General features: G+C 39.1%; 1 protein-coding gene across 2 annotated transcripts in view; it reads left to right on the forward strand.

The window, feature by feature from the left end:
- Positions 1-16062, forward strand: part of LOC147018083 (uncharacterized) — a 357617-nt gene that overhangs the window by 267600 nt on the left and 73955 nt on the right. For both annotated transcript variants that reach the window (XR_015062269.1, XM_085897420.1), the window contains exons 71-75: positions 3446-3490; positions 14526-14597; positions 14822-14866; positions 15700-15735; positions 15891-15926. Coding sequence is in view for 1 of the 2 variants with exons in the window: in XM_085897420.1 (XP_085753546.1) it covers positions 3446-3490; positions 14526-14597; positions 14822-14866; positions 15700-15735; positions 15891-15926 (234 nt within the window). In the remaining variant the exon portion in view is untranslated. The remainder of the gene's footprint in view (positions 1-3445; positions 3491-14525; positions 14598-14821; positions 14867-15699; positions 15736-15890; positions 15927-16062) is intronic.

The raw sequence follows: 16062 nt of genomic DNA on the forward strand, positions 1-16062 counted from the left end.
TTTGGGTCTCCAGGGTCTGCAGGGGCTTTTTGAGTCTTTGATGACTTTTGGGGTTTCAGTCACTTTTGGGTCCTCATGGACTTTTGGGTCCCTGGGGTCTTTTGGGTCTTTGGGGTATTTTGCATCTTCAGAGTCTTCTGGGTTTTTTGGGGTCTTTGAGGTCTTCAAGGTATTTTGAGTCTTTGGCTTTTTTTGTCCTTAAGGGCCTTCAGGGTCTTTTTGGGTCTTCGGTGACTTTTGAGTCTTCAGGGACTTTTAGCTCTTCAGTGACTTTTGGGTCCTCGGGGACTTTTGGGTCTTCGGGGTTTTTGGGGACTTTTGGTGTCTTTTTGATATTTCTAGTCATCAGAGTCTTTGGGGGTGTTTGGGGTCGTCAGGGTCTTGGGGGTTGTTTGGAGTATTGAGAGTCTTTGGGGTCTTGGGGGTTGTCAGGGTCTTGGGTGTCATCGGGGTATTGGGGGTGTTTGTGGTCTTTGGGGTTTTATTTGGGGGGTCTTCAGGGTCTTGGGGTTTGGCAGAGTCATTGGGGTCTTCAGGGTCTTGGGGGTCGTGGAGGTCTAGGGGTCTTGGGGGTGTTTGGGGTCTTTGGGGTCTTGGAGGTGTTTGGAGTCTTTTGGGTATTTGGGGTCTTGAGGGGTGGTTGGGGTTTTGGGGGTCTTGAGGATCATCAGGGTCTTGGGGGTCTTCAGGGTCTTGGGGGTTGTCAGAGTCTTGGGGGTATTTGGGGTCTTGTGGTTCTTCAGGGTTTTGGGTGTTGTTGGGGTCTTGGGGGGTCTTAAGAGTCCTCAGGTCTTAGAGGGTCTTTAAAGGTCTAAGGCAGGGGTCTCCAACCTGCGGCCCCTTAGACGGATTTATGCGGCCCGCGGCGCCATATTAAGTTTACATTACAATGCGGCCCGCGATACTGCCAATTTGTCAGGGTCACCGATCAAAGCGTTCTGTAATTTTATTATGATTTTGATTCATATTAGACACGCGTTTTTAACACGATTATTCATTTATCATATTCGTTGGCAAGAAAAATATATTCAGCACTAATTTTTGTTTAAATTTCCGCATATTAATTATATATACTAGCGATACCCGTGCAGATGCACGGGATAGCAGTACAACATAGCTGGTAGCAGACGACAGACCGTACACGGGGAATGACAAAAATACGCATTGTGCAAAATGCAAGTGGTACTATGGAACGCCAAGACTTCCTAAACATTGTCGGCGGCATGTCCGCTAAGTGCCACAGCAATTTCATAGGGATCGTGTTACGGCGACCCGAGTTTTTAGTGTGCAAGCTTAGTATTATAATAGAGATATTTTTTTCCCGAATTTAGTGTCCTTTTTTGGGGTGCGGCCCTCCACCCCTCACCACTTTGGTTTTGTGGCCCTCTGCCCAAAAATGTTGGAGACCCCTGGTCTGAGGGGTCTCAGCAGTCTAAAGGGTCGAAAGGCACATTCCAATAGTGCGTAAATAATAGACATAAAGTCGGATGGATGGACGGGACGGACGGAGGGACGGACTCATGTGGAGACAGAGCTCTTTTTATATATAGATTGCGTAAATTTGGTGGAAGCATAAAGCTTGGAACACATTTCGTTCTCCCCAAACTGATCATTTTCAGATTGGGAGCCACTACATCAGCACCCCCTGGTGGCCAGCAGCGACACCTATTGGTGGTGAGCCAAGGCAACCTGACTCTCACATATGATAGTGTTACAGATCCGGGGTCTGGGGTTATCACGAGGGAGCTCTTCGGACCTTTACCCACCCTCCAGTCCTGAGACCACCGGCCACAGATAACCCTGCAGTCTGACGGGCTGCTAGGCAACCGTGGCCACGGTAGAAGAAAATTCCTTCAGGTTCAGAGTCTGAAACATTTATTCATGCACATGGGAGGAAAACATAGAATACAAGTACAGAATGTAGTCGATGAAACCCTCAAACTAAATGCCTCTCAGAATGTCCCTTATATACTCTCAAGCAAGTAATTGTGCAACGGTATGGTTGAGCAAAACATGATGAGAAACTCCCCAGGATCTACATACATTGCTGTAAAGTGGCAATGTTCTCACATCTGGTTGCAAGATTCATGTGGATGGGATGGTGCTCCCATCGATTCGAACCAATACTAGTCATTATGAAATTCTGGGTCATTATGAAATCTCAGTGTACTGTTTTCACATCTAGTCGCTCTACTTATACTACTTCTTCTTCTATTACTTCGCAACACATGGCTGTGAGTAGCATCATTTGCTGGGGGTGCGGTTGTGTCGCTGATGTAATGCACCCTGTGGGTTGGGGCAGAACTTGGATTTTGGCTAGAGTGCTGGCGATAGCTCGCCTATTCTTCGCGAGAGACCCCGTGGGATACATTTGCACTCATTGCCTGAGTATTCATGGTCAAATATGCAGCAGTACTGTATTTTCACGCAAATAACCCACAGGCTACACGTTAACCCTCTAGAGCCCCAGGGGTTATTTTTTTGTTCACCCAGAACATTTCGTGGGCTCAAGAGGGTTAAATAAGTTTTTTAAAAATTCCAACTGTGGGGTATACTTGTGGGTGGGTTATATGGTATTTCACTGATGTTATTTAGGTTTTTTTTATCTTCTGCAAATTGACAAACTTTCAGTTTGAATTGGGTCGTGAAACTTCTACTATTCCTCTTCGTTGTACTGACAGCAGACAATGTATTGCAGGAACTTCTAATGGTATGGACGATTTTGTGGAATGATATAAAATGCAACAGCCTGAAGGGTATTTATACATTTTTAATGGATGAGCAGTATGGTTTCCAATTGCATCGGCATGGAAACCACGCTGGTTTCTAATACATCGGTCGAGTGAATGTCAATTGATTAGTTACCACTGACCTCAGTCGTATTTGTGAAGAACCATTCATTGACCCTTGACAACAGTCATGTCAGCTGCTGGGAATATGGAGATCGCAGTTCTCCTGGTTATGTGGAGAGGAAAACTGACTTGCAGGGTATACCATGTGCGGGTTGTACGTGCCTGAAAATTTTCGAGAGCACTTTTTCTCCTTCGGTGCGGGGTATACCGGGGGCAGGTTATTTGCATGAAGCTACTGTAACCATCTTGTACTTGGGCGTTATTCGGCTCGCCCATTCCCAAGGTGATGGAAGGGGCTAATTGGAATCTATATTTGTTGTGTCTGTGAATCTTTGTGTCCATATGCAAATCAACTTTAATATTGTGCTCCTGCGCAGCCTACTTTAATATCACACTCCAATGTATGAAAGGTGGCACCAAGAGGTATACACAAGCAAATCTCTGCATGGTTAAATGCTCTGTTTGTTTCTTGCTTTGAAACCATGTGGTTAATTGCTTGAAAACTGAAGTTCTTGATGATCGGAATATCACAATGGTCATGCTCTTCAGAGCCTGATTTTTTTCGTTAATTCACAGTATTATTTGTGTTTCAGGGAGAGCCAGGAGAAATGGGGCACCAAGGTCGTAAAGGGGAACAGGTGAGATGAAATGTGCACCTACGTACGTAATCATAAGAATACTATTTCGTGAAGGATGAAGTTTACTCATAGGTTCTACATCATGCCAAATATATTTGCTTTTTGGGATCATATTTCTAAGCTTTAGTATATTACAAGACGACCCGTGAACCCAACGGGTTCACGTTGTGACAGCGGTTGATGAAAAAATATCATTTCAAGAAAAAGAAGAAGAAAAAAGATAGCTCCATCGAACTAGACCGCTGAGGTTGTTTGCATTGATCAAATTCTCCCGAAGAGTACTTGACTGTATCGGGAATTGTTTTTTTAATAATTTTTTTCGTTGCCCGATTTGAACGAAACTTGGTACTGCACACTGCAGGCGAATGGTGAGTAAGGGGACCATAATTTTTTTGCGCTATCGTGTACCATTTTTCCTGTATTTCAGGAACATACAAGATGAGAGTTTTAGTAATATATAGACAACAGACGGTGCTCTAGCTGCTAGCAGTGTGATTACAAACTATTACGTATGTAAGCATGGTGGAATCAACACTGTTAGCCATTTGATATCATTGTGCCATTACTAAAGCTTGCTCTTTTATGATACAGTATATGTCGAACTATATGATATTTAAGATACAATATATTTTGTGTTGAACAACAGCAGTGATTATTTTAACACAGTGATGGAGAATATATATATATATATATATATATATATATATATATATATATATATATATATGTATATATATATATGTATATATGTATATATATATATGTATATATATATATATATATATATATATATATATATATATATATATATATATATATATATATATATATATGTAAGAAACGTTACTTGTATGTGTCATGACATGACTTAGACATCATCATTTGAAGTGGTTTGCACATTGTTGCAATTAGTGCTGTTACCAAACTGAGTTCCCAAACTCGAACTTGGCAAGTTGCGCCTCCAAGCCGAGTCTGTTTCAAGCCAGTTTAGGAACTCGGGTATTTTAGTCACATGAAACAAAGTAATTGCAGTATTTTGCAAGTATGTGCAGTATAAATGTGCATTATTATATGAATCGGATGTGCTCTGGAATTGTCTTGTTGTTTCTCTTTGTGAGTTTCAAAGCAAAATGTTTCCGGGCACTGCAACTGTAGCAGGCCTGCAGTGATAACAAGGAAGTCTTATCTTTTCTTTCATGTCATTGAGTCGACAGTAATCTGGTTTTGTACTGAACCTCATCGTCGTGACAGCTGATGGGTTTAATCTAAAGGCAACATGTTGTACTTCACAATCATATTGAATGCGTATATGTGTCATTGAAGATGTCAAATCTAGTAAAACAGTGAAAAAGGATCTTTTATAACAAGTAGTTATTGTTGTTGTTGTTCTTTGTGTGCTCCTTCTGTGTACTTTTATATATTTTTGTATTGCTTCAAGAAATATTACGATGTATATTTTGTGTGCTCCTATGTCCTTCTCCTGTGTTCCTGTTTTGTTGGAATAATAAACGTTTATGTAGAATAATAATGAATGTAGATTAATAAATGTTTCTGTTCGAGCTGCTGCATGAAGAAACTCTGAACACTTCTTTATCTTCTTCTTCGTCAAACTCGGAAAGAGGGGTTTAAAACAGGCAAGTTTGTGATTAAACGAACAAATTTTTGTTCCAGTAAATCGATAATAATTAGCTTTCCAACCAAGTAAATATATTTATTAATAGCTTTCCAACGATGCCATTTGTGTTATTCTATGACAGCAGAAACTCTTTATGGGCCATTCAACACATTCAACACAGGAATTTTCTTCCTAACCATTGTGGGTGGAGTCAAGGTAGCTCCCCAGCCAATGGGCTTGAATACTTCTTATGCATGCAGCTTCATTTTGTTTTTTTAATTTGGAATATTACAGGTTGAAAGGAATGGAAATCAACTTTACACGATCAAGTAAATAATTCATTGCTATCATTTCCTGCTTGGGACATTGTTGTCCTGGCGGACCCCGCTATTCACGGATTTGCTCTTCGTGGACCATGCATATTTGCGGGTCATAAAGTGTGACCTGCTTCTCCATTCGTGATTCGCGTATTCGCATTTTTTTTTTTTTTTTTTACACTTCAGGACTGGTCTCCTGCAATTGGAAATCAGACAACATCACAGCGTTACTTTAAAAAGGTGCAAAAACAGATCCCCTTAAGTGCTGATCAATTAGCTTACTGTACTTTCAATCATCAGCAAGGTCATGGAATCCATCAACGCAATTGATGTAAAATTATTCCTTTTCTCCAACAGCTTCATCTCAGTTCATAAATTCAGATTCAGACCTGGTCACTCTACCTTAGACATGCTGCTTCTTCTCTCACAACAACGGTGGAGGCCCAATATCATGCATAAGATCATGGCCATCTCACTGGACATATCTCAAGCTTTTGATACAGTCCAGCATCCTGCCTTGCTCTTCAAACTGTCTGCCTATGGAATCCAAAGCCAACTGCATTCTTGGATTACTAACTTCCTCCACACTCATAGACAATGTGTGGCTCTCAACGGAACCCTTTCATCTCCTCTCCCTGTCAAGGCTAGAGTACCTCAAGGCAGTGTTCTAGGCCCCATATTATTCCTAATCTTCATCAATGATCTCACTGACTCTGGAAAATCCTCTTTATGTCTTTGCTGATGACTCCACTCTCTGCTGTGACATCTCTCATCCTTATGACAGACAGGCAGCAGCCTCTTGCCTCTCCCCAGACTTGACAAAATCACAAACTCGTCAAATACAGTTTTGCTTATGTATCCATATTGGTCACTCTTTGCATTCTGCCTAACCCTCATCGTTACCTGCATCCCTTGTTTATCCGTCTCCTACTCTATCCCTCTGCCCTGCTGTTGGTGTTTCCCCTTTCTCCTGCTGTTCCCTTTGCTATGTTGTGTCCTGATTTGTTCTGTGTAATTGCTCTTCCACGAATCTAGACCATGTTAAAAATAAAATGAATAAATAAATAAAAATCGGGGTCCACGAACTTGATTTAACGCAATCAATTGTGTGGATCATGTCATGTCTGTATCATTAGGCTACATTTGCACAAAATATTAGGTTCCTAACAGATATACGTAGTTTTTAGTGTGCGGAATTATTTTGGGTTCTCGAATAAACAGGTAAAATAGACATAAAATGTCATAGCTGCCATTGTTTTAGTAATTTTGCTGTTTGGAGTTAAAGGGCTACCAGTTGGCCATCTTTAATCCGATCAGATATTAAAGTGAGGTGCCCTTGTATGCCATCACGTACTGTGCTTGTGTCAAGTTTTAACAAAATCGGAACATGCATGTCTGAGAAATGGTTGGGGTCACATTTAAGTAACGAAATGGCCACCAGTCGGCCATCTTGGATCTGTTGTCAAAAATAAATGAAATGCTTATGTAAGCCATCATTCTTTATTTGTGTGCCAAGCTTGAATAACATCGGAAAATGCATGTTGAAGAAATGGTTGAGGACGTGTTCAACATCGGGTTTTTTTTACAACTAAAATGGCTGCCAGTTGGCCATCTTTGATCTGATCTCGAAAAGAAATGACGTGCATATGTAAGCTATCATTCCTTATCTGTGTGCCAAGTTTGAGTAACATCGGTAAATGCATTTCTGAGAAATGGTTGAGGACGTGTTCAACATCGGGTATATGCATGGTGGGACATGTTCTAAATTGGAGAAACATGCTGTTTATAAGTTATATGTTAAACAACGATTTTTGCTGCAACAGACATTGCCTTCGTAAAGATAGAGGCATGGATAATTCTGAATCAAAGAGAGAAGGATCATTGATATGATATAAATTCATTAGTGGAAATCGTTCACGGTTCACAATTGTAAATAACAAACTTCATGAGATAAACCACAAAACTCATTTGGCATTGTTAGCATTGTTATAAATATTCAGCATTGTCACTCTCTCTTATATGTCTTCTCCATCAAATAGTTAATGGCATTTTCAACTATTTGGGAGGTTTATAAGGTTTTGTATAACCAAATTTAGAAAAGGTATCCTGCTACTCGACATAATTTTGAAACTACAGTGAAGGACTTCCTCGTTTTTGATGCTTATAAAAGCCATTAAAATGTCAGTCATTTTTAGCAGAGTAATTACTTGTGTCCTGATTTGTTCTGAAATCGCTCCCTTCTGATAAGAGTTGCCCTTCGATTCAAAGATGGTGGAATTATAAAATAAAAGAAGAAGAATTCTCATGATGAGCAATTCAATCATCAAGGTAGATTGAATTACTCAGCATGTAAATTGTCCTTCCAAGTTGAAGCCGAGATTTGAAAATGTAAACTTGTACAAATTCACAAGCAGAGATTAATTTTCCATTTTGTTTCATGAATGGTACCTGAATTGTTGTAGCCCAATTTTCGATTTGAGTAAAAGGCAAAGATGCTGTCCATTTGTTCAATTTTTTTCTTCTGCCAAACAGAAACCTGTGGAATCAATGAAAGAGATTATACAATCATAATTGTCCTTTGTGGCTGAAGATGGCCGTTTGTTCACATGTGACATGCGAACGACCTGGGAACTTGAATTTAACATGAGTGTAGGAGCTGCTACCCAGACAACAGTCACACAGACCTATCAAGCAGTGTAACCTCATTTCAGGGATCTTCTTCTTCTTCTTCTTCTTCTTCTTCTTTTTCTTCTTCTTCTTCTTCTTCCTTTTGATGCAGCACTGCACCTTAGTGTGAGTTTCCATCATTTTTTTTTCCAGGGGACATTGCTGTACCACTGATGTTGTAACCACCTATAGGTTAGATCTGGAATTTGGAATTTGTCCAGGGTGCCAGTGATAGCTTGCCTACTCTTCTCAAAGGAGACTGTGGAATCATTAACGTCTACCAAGAAATACCAGCAAATGGGACACCAAGTTGCCACTTAAAGTTTCGGTAGGAATTTGAATTTTAAACCAGGGTGATGCCGATAACTCATCTATTCCTTGCAAATGACACTCCAGGATCTTTAACATCCACGAATAATCAGTGTTGGCAGAGAGTATTACTGCTTGATATCCTTCCATTGGATGACATACACATTGATGCATTGCCTTGCATGTGAAACACCAGTGTGACACTTTATAGCTGGGTCTAAATTTGAACACAGTTTAGATAGCTTAGAGGAGGTGAATGCACATAACTCTAACCTATCCTGCCAACCCAAAAAAGCATTACAAGTCCACAGTTTAACAGTAAAAATTAAAGGCAAAGTGGTAAATCTTTTTAGGCCAAAATCATAAATTGAAGCAATCCATTTTCAAATTGTTCACACAACAAAGGCTAAAATTAACTATCATGTGTTTATGCAACAACAACCTACAATACACAACAGATAAACATCTGCAAAACTGATTAGGCCCAAATAGCTCAGGTTTTGTAAAGGTGAAAATTAAATGTGCATTGCCCTTTGATGAAAATTACTGAGGGACCTTGGTTGTATCCTTGTCTGTCTATTTCAATAGAAAGTGGCCGATGTAACATAAAATAGAATACAGACGCACAAATTTGATTCATTTCCTTTCTTGTACCATTTAATGTAGAAAAATGTCCTACATACATACATATATACATGCAACAGATCGGCTCTCATTTCCACTTTACTTTTCATAACCTTATTCCATTGTCTGTTGACATACCAAGAAAATGTGGTATTTGTGCATTAAAACTGATGAGATGTCAGTGTCATTATGTCTTGAGTTCCCACCAGCATTAATTGAGATTGTATTTCATCAATAATACTTCCTTCATCTTCACCTTGGCTCCTTACTGCAAAAGTAGAGCCAAGTGATGAGTTTTTTATTTTCATATATATATATATATATATATATATATATATATATATATATATATATATATATATATATATATATATATATATATATATATATATATACATACATATACGCACGAGTGAATACCACCCGTCGCTTTGTTGATGGAAATACTAAGAGTGGGCTGAGAGATGGGGGGGGGGAGGGGTGGAGGGAGAGGGAAGGTTAGAATGGTGGGAGAGAGGGATGGAGGGAGTAAAACGGGGGGACAGAGAGGGTGGATAGAGAGAGGGAAAAAGGGGGGGCAGAGAGGAGCAGGTAGGAGAAAAGAGAAAGACAGACAGGTGGGAGACAGCAAATAAGACCAAAGCTTACCTTGCCATGTTTAACTCCCCAGGAATATTTCACCGGTCAAGGGTCAAGGGTTAATCATGACCATCACCTACGTGCATCAACACAAAGCACCATTTACTGTGTGTTTTGTATTTTACGGCGATGGCCCCACTTCACACAGGGGCGGCAAAGGTTTCATAGGCTTGAACTGTGTCCTCTTGAACCAGATAGTACCGACAACCGACTGAAGTACAACACAATGATTGGGAGATCGCAGGTACAAGAGGGCAGAATGCAGTCATTGTTGCTGTGTTTGCTTCTAATCTTGCTTTTTGCTGTTAAGAAGTTTCAGTTGCTCTGGATTTTTGTTATTCCTTGTTTTTTGTCATCTTTGTGTCCTTCTGCCTTTTTTCTTGTATCCTTCGTCTTCTAAAAGCCTCTCCTTCTTCCTTTTTCTCTTTGTTGTCTTTTCATTGTTCTTCTGTCTTCCTCCTCCTTCTGCCTTTCTTCTCTCTCCACTTTCTGCTTTTCTTCCCTTTCCTCTTTCTGCATTTTTTTTCTCTTCACTTTCTGCCTTTCTTCCCTTTCCACTTTCTGCCTTTCTTCTCTTTCCTCTTTCTGCCTTTCATCTCCAGCATTGTTTCTTATTCCTCAGCACTGAGGATTTCACATCACATTTTATCAGTTTAACATTGTTTATTTATTTATTTATCCTTGTAGAGCTTCAGGATAGACAATGTTGCATGTTTTTCGATGCAGAGCAAAGATGAAATGGTTTTTGCCATTGCCAACTGTGGAAGAACCGACATAGAGTTGGCCATGAGAAAAGCATGGGCTTTGCAGGTTGAGACCAACAACTTTGAGCAATTGTCCTTGTGCCTTGTTGATGCTCAGGCAAAAATGAGTCAGACAAGGAACTGGAGCCTTCTAAATTAAAATGTCAAGTCAGATGGGATGATTGGAATGTGTGAAATGAAGACATCCTGTACTGCTGCATTGCCAGTCATGATTGTGGCTTCAATGACATGTGGCACAAGTTTATTGACAGCCAAACGTGTTCCATTGCAGAGTGTTGGTGGGTCCAGATTCCTGAGAAGCATAATGGGTGCACCAATCTTGAGCTCCAGATTGTGAGGCGGCACACCTGGTGGTTCCAGAGAGTTAAGACATTCTGTGGGGGTAGCGTACTGCTTCATTTGTGTCTGGTACAGTGATAACTGACTTGTACATTTGCATAGTGCCAGGCAACTGTATAAGAAGGCCTCTGTTTGTGGAATTGGCAGCATCATTTTTCAGTACCAATATGGCTCTTTGGCATCGCCACTAGTGGTCATGAAAGTTATGTGCAATATTTGGAAAGACTGTGTCTTGTAGTTGTTGAAGTTTTGCAACTGTTTTCCCAATGCTGTTCATCGAGATGGTTCCATCTTGATTTCCAGATACCATGGCTTCATTTCGCAGTTTGAGCAGAAACTTCACAGCAGATGAATCACCTGTGAGAAGCACTCGCATGTTGGTCATTAGGCTGAGTCACTGAATGTTGTTCCAAATGTATGAGGCTTTGAGGCAGGCCTGCAGTTCATCAGCTTTGATTCCATGTGGAATGACTTGCAGTGTCTGTCGAAAATCCCCAGCCAACACCAGTCACTCATTTTTTCCCAGTCACACAACAGAGTCGCACCAGAGAAAATCTGCCATTTTGCCTGCTTGTCTGTGCACATGTCACGTGGTACATGTTCGAGGTCCATGCAAATGTTTTCCCTTTTATAAAAAAACGTCGGTTTTTTTTTTTTACCAGATTTGCTTTGATTCCCTGAAGGACACCTCGTAAAACCTTCAAAAATATACACACAGATCTGGCAGATGCTATGGATAGGCATTCCCTCTGGGGGACAGGGTGTGTGGTGTTGCAGTGAATGCATTAAATCATTCACCTCAATTAAGCTGGTTAATTTTATGTTCTTAAATTTTTTGTTTCTCAATATAATTCTCCAAACAGTGGAAAAAGATAAGTTTAATGCTTTGGAAATTACATATTTTCTCGTGTATGTATGGAGGAGGGAACATAGCATTGCTTGCTTAAAGTAAATATGTATATCGGATGAGTTATAAGACTCATTATTTCTTTAAATTATCAGATTTCACAACAGATTTTGACACTTATTTTGTCTGGATGATATCCGATCCTAAAGAGTGAAATAATATTTCGATGATATACTTTAATTAGTCCGTGAGAGTATATTTTGTAAAATAGTCTCAAATAATAAAGAAAATCGCTCCAAGCTCCTAATTTGAAAAATTATAGCACTTATAAAAGTGATGTACACAACGATTCAGAGATATGAGGAACAGGCATTCGATATGAGTGAGGAAAGTGAAAAATATACTTTGGCGTTAGGAAATCATTGTGGCCTGTTCCAAGTCAAGGTAAGGGTGAGCAGGCCAAACACATGGCGGATTCAGACCCCAGCGAGGTTACCCAGGAAACGCTTTAAGACCCCAGACAGCGAGGTGACTGAGGATCGCCTGATAAAGGATATAATGAAATTAGGCATTTAATTATCCTCAAAAGCGGTGTTTTAATTAACCCAAATACCCAATTTTCACTCTTACACCTCCTTAGAGTTTTCTTAGTTTGCATGCAAAGTTTCAGGCTGCTAGGTTTTATGGTTTTGGAGTTATGGAGGAGACACACACACTGACACACTGACACACTGACACATTGACACACACACACACATTGCCTTTTATTAGTGTGTGTGTGTGTGTGTGTGTGTGTGTGTGTGTGTGTGTGTGTGTGTGTGTGTGTGTGTGTGTGTGTATGTATATATGTATGTATATATGTATGTATATATGTATGTATATATGTATATATATATATATATATATATATATATATATATATATATATATATATATATATATATATATATACTAGACGACCCGTGAACCTGTTGGGTTCCCGTTGTGACAGCGGTTGATAAAAAAAATCATTTCCAAAAAAAAAAGATAGCTCCAGCGAACTATACCGCTGAGGTTGTTTGCATTGATCAAATTCTCCCAAAGAGTATTTGACTGAATCGGGAATTGATTTTAAATAATTTTTTCATTGCCAAATTTGAACAAAACTTGATACTACATACCGCAGGCGAATGGTGAGTAATCTGGGCCGAAAATTTTTGTGCTATCTTGTACCATTTTGGCTGTATTTCGGGAACATGCATACATACATAAATACATAGATATATACAAGATGAGAGTTTTCGTAATATATATATATATATATATATATATATATATATATATATATATATATATATATATATATATATATATATATATATATATATATATATATATATATATATATATATATATATATATATATATATATATATATATATATATATATATATATACACACACACACACACACACCCACCAGCAAATACCACCTGTCGCTTCACTGACAGGAATCTTAAGGTTTGAGTGGGGGGGGGGGGAGAAGAGGGAGCGAGAGAGATGGGTTTTCCGATACCCCCTTAGCAGCCATTTTCCAATGCCATCAAAAATTTGAGATGGCCCAATATCCAAATCTGTTCATAATATGATAGGCTACTAGTGTGCCAAATTTGGTGCTTTCCTCATAAAATGCATAATTGTTATGCTATATTTAGTAAGTTGCCCCACTATTTATCTATCGCTCACAGGTCACAATTCCAAATCAATCGTAATGAAACTTTACCAAGTTAAAGAGATAGTCACAACTGTGAAGCCAATTGATTTTGAGGTCAAAGATCATCTTGAGATAAAATTTATATAATCCCCATTTTTCATTCGATTGACTTGAAAGTTGAACAGGATTTTCATATTGAGTCACTGAATTAGGAAATCAACTAGTTTGTTGGTCAAAGGTCAACTCAACGTCAAACTTCTAAAATGGTAAATTTTCGTCTGACAAATCGTCAGTTTTCATCCTATTAACTTCAACATTAAACAGCAATTGCATAGTGCATCACTGAATTGGGAAAGCAACTATTTTGAGGTCAAAAGGTCAAAGATCAACTCAAAGGCAAACTTCAAAAATCATCAAATTGTCAATTTTCATCTGATTGACCTGAGCTTTGAATCAATTTGATTCTTCATGAAATGGACATTTTGATTTGATGTATTCATGGCAACTTTTTTTGGTGGTGGGGGGGGGGGGTGGGTGGATGGATTTTTCAAATATCATGCTAAGCACGATGTGTATCTTGTTTTAGTGTTGATGGATTCTTTTTTCTTGATGAGGGCTTATTACTTGCCAAATTGAAGATTTTTCAAGTATATTTTCAGTCGATTTTGTTATTCTGTCTGTCTGTCTGTCTGTCTGTCTGTCTGTTTGTCATCGACAGGTCACAATTTTAAACCGATCTTCACGAAACTTCACCACATGGTAGAGTTTGTCATAAGGAAGAAGCCTGTTGTTTTTGAGGTCAAAAGGTCAAAAGGTCAACATAGGCCAAAGGTCATCAACTTCGGTGGTGTTTCTAAAATCCTCAATTTTCATCCGATTGACTTGAAATTTTAAAAGCATATATATTTCTGGTCAATGAATTCAACTACCCAATTATTTTGTAGGTCCACATTGGCCAAAAGGTTAACATAGGCCGGATTTCTAAAGATTTTAATCTTCATCCGATTCACTTGAAATTTGAAGAGGAGTTGCATATTTGGTCAATGAATTCAATCACCAATTATTTTTCATGTCAAATTTGTTTTCTGGATTTTGCAAGTATTGTGCTCTGCATCACATCTTGTTTTTTCTGTTGAAGGTTTTTTATTTTACTGATGAGAGCTTAAGGCCAACACAGTTATCCATGGCAGGTCATTGATAAAAGTTTGTGTAAACTCACAGGGAAATACTGGCCCAAGAGGTAAACTTGGAGAGAAAGGAGTACGAGGACTGAAAGGAAGGCGTGGTCACCGGGTGAGCAAGATCTCACACATGAGAATACTGTATCTCACGCCATGATTGTCGCCAGGAGTGTTTGGCATGCATATGCTATCACTCTGCTCTCTGAAACACTTTCACACACAATCGGAATATTTTCGGTCGGTATATGAATTATTGTCTCTCTCATGAAAAATGTGATTTTAAAATAATGTTATGCCATAATTAATAATGTTGCTTTTTAATTTATGCAACTGCAGGGCACTCCTGGACAGCATGGAGTGCCAGCGATCGATGGAGACCCAGTAAGAATTGAATTCTGATTTGTGTCTCTTATACTATCTGGGTGGGGGTGTTGAGATGTCAGAGATGAAAACTATGTTAACTGATTATCATTGAAAATCGAAAAAATGCCTCATAACATTCAAGACCATCGACACATTACATTTACAATAATGGCAACATATTTGACCCACCCCTGCCATTTTCCAATAATTCCCCCTTTCTTCCTTCTCTCACCTTCTGGTGGCCTTTGTCGTTTTCCTCTTCTTTCCAACTTCCCTATATACTTTCTCATTCCTTTCTTATCTTGTCGCCTTCTCCTTTCCGTCTGCCAAATTTGTCAAAATTATTTTTGTCAATTTACCTTCCCCTTCCCCATCTGACAAGCATGTTGTAAATGTTGATGGCAAATGCTTAATTTTCAGAATGAGCAATACTATGACAAATGAGAGATTATTTTTAAGACAAACAAGCCACAGCAGTCAGATTTTTGAAAAACGCCATATAATTTTCTTGCTTTCCACATAATTTTATTCATTATACCACTTTCCAAAGATGACCTTCGGGCAGATTCCAAAACAAATACTTAATATTCCTATTACCATTCACAGGAAGAGGCAGATGTGTCATTTATAAAAGGTCTGTCCAGCTTAGAAGGAAAACTTTTAGGCAAACTTTTGCCCCATGCACGTAGGTGTGCTAAGTTGGGACTAGCTCTTGCTTGATCTGATAGTAAAATTAATTGGTGCAGTATTCTCACTCTCCTGATCCCATGGCCTAGCTCTCAGTAGCTGTATACGGCTTACTTTTCATAATCTGTTCACCCTGACTCAGTGTCCAATTCATTTCCTTGCAGGGCACACAAGGTCCACGGGGAATGACTGGCAAGGCAGTGAGTGTCTTCCCTAACCAAAACTTTTTCTCTCATTAATAATCTCGCAATGCAATCTTGCATAGATGCCTCTGCAACATAAAATTATGACATTTTATTCTTGTGTGTTTTTTGTATCTTTTCCAAACTAAGACTTTTCATCTTTAACTCTATAGGGCACCAGAGGTGATCCTGGTCGGCGTGGTCCACCGGTATGTTGGTTTACTTTCACACATTTTAGGCTTAAAGTGCCTGTTATCACAATTGTAGTATTAAGATAAAATATATAAATTGAGATTGACTGTTGTCAAGGTGTACTTTGACAATAGTTCCATTTGACACATTATG

The sequence above is a fragment of the Eptatretus burgeri genome, chromosome 10 (assembly GCF_056783735.1).
Source record: "Eptatretus burgeri isolate ZD-2024b chromosome 10, Ebu_testis_v1, whole genome shotgun sequence".
In the NCBI taxonomy this organism is placed as follows: Eukaryota; Metazoa; Chordata; class Myxini; order Myxiniformes; family Myxinidae; genus Eptatretus; species Eptatretus burgeri.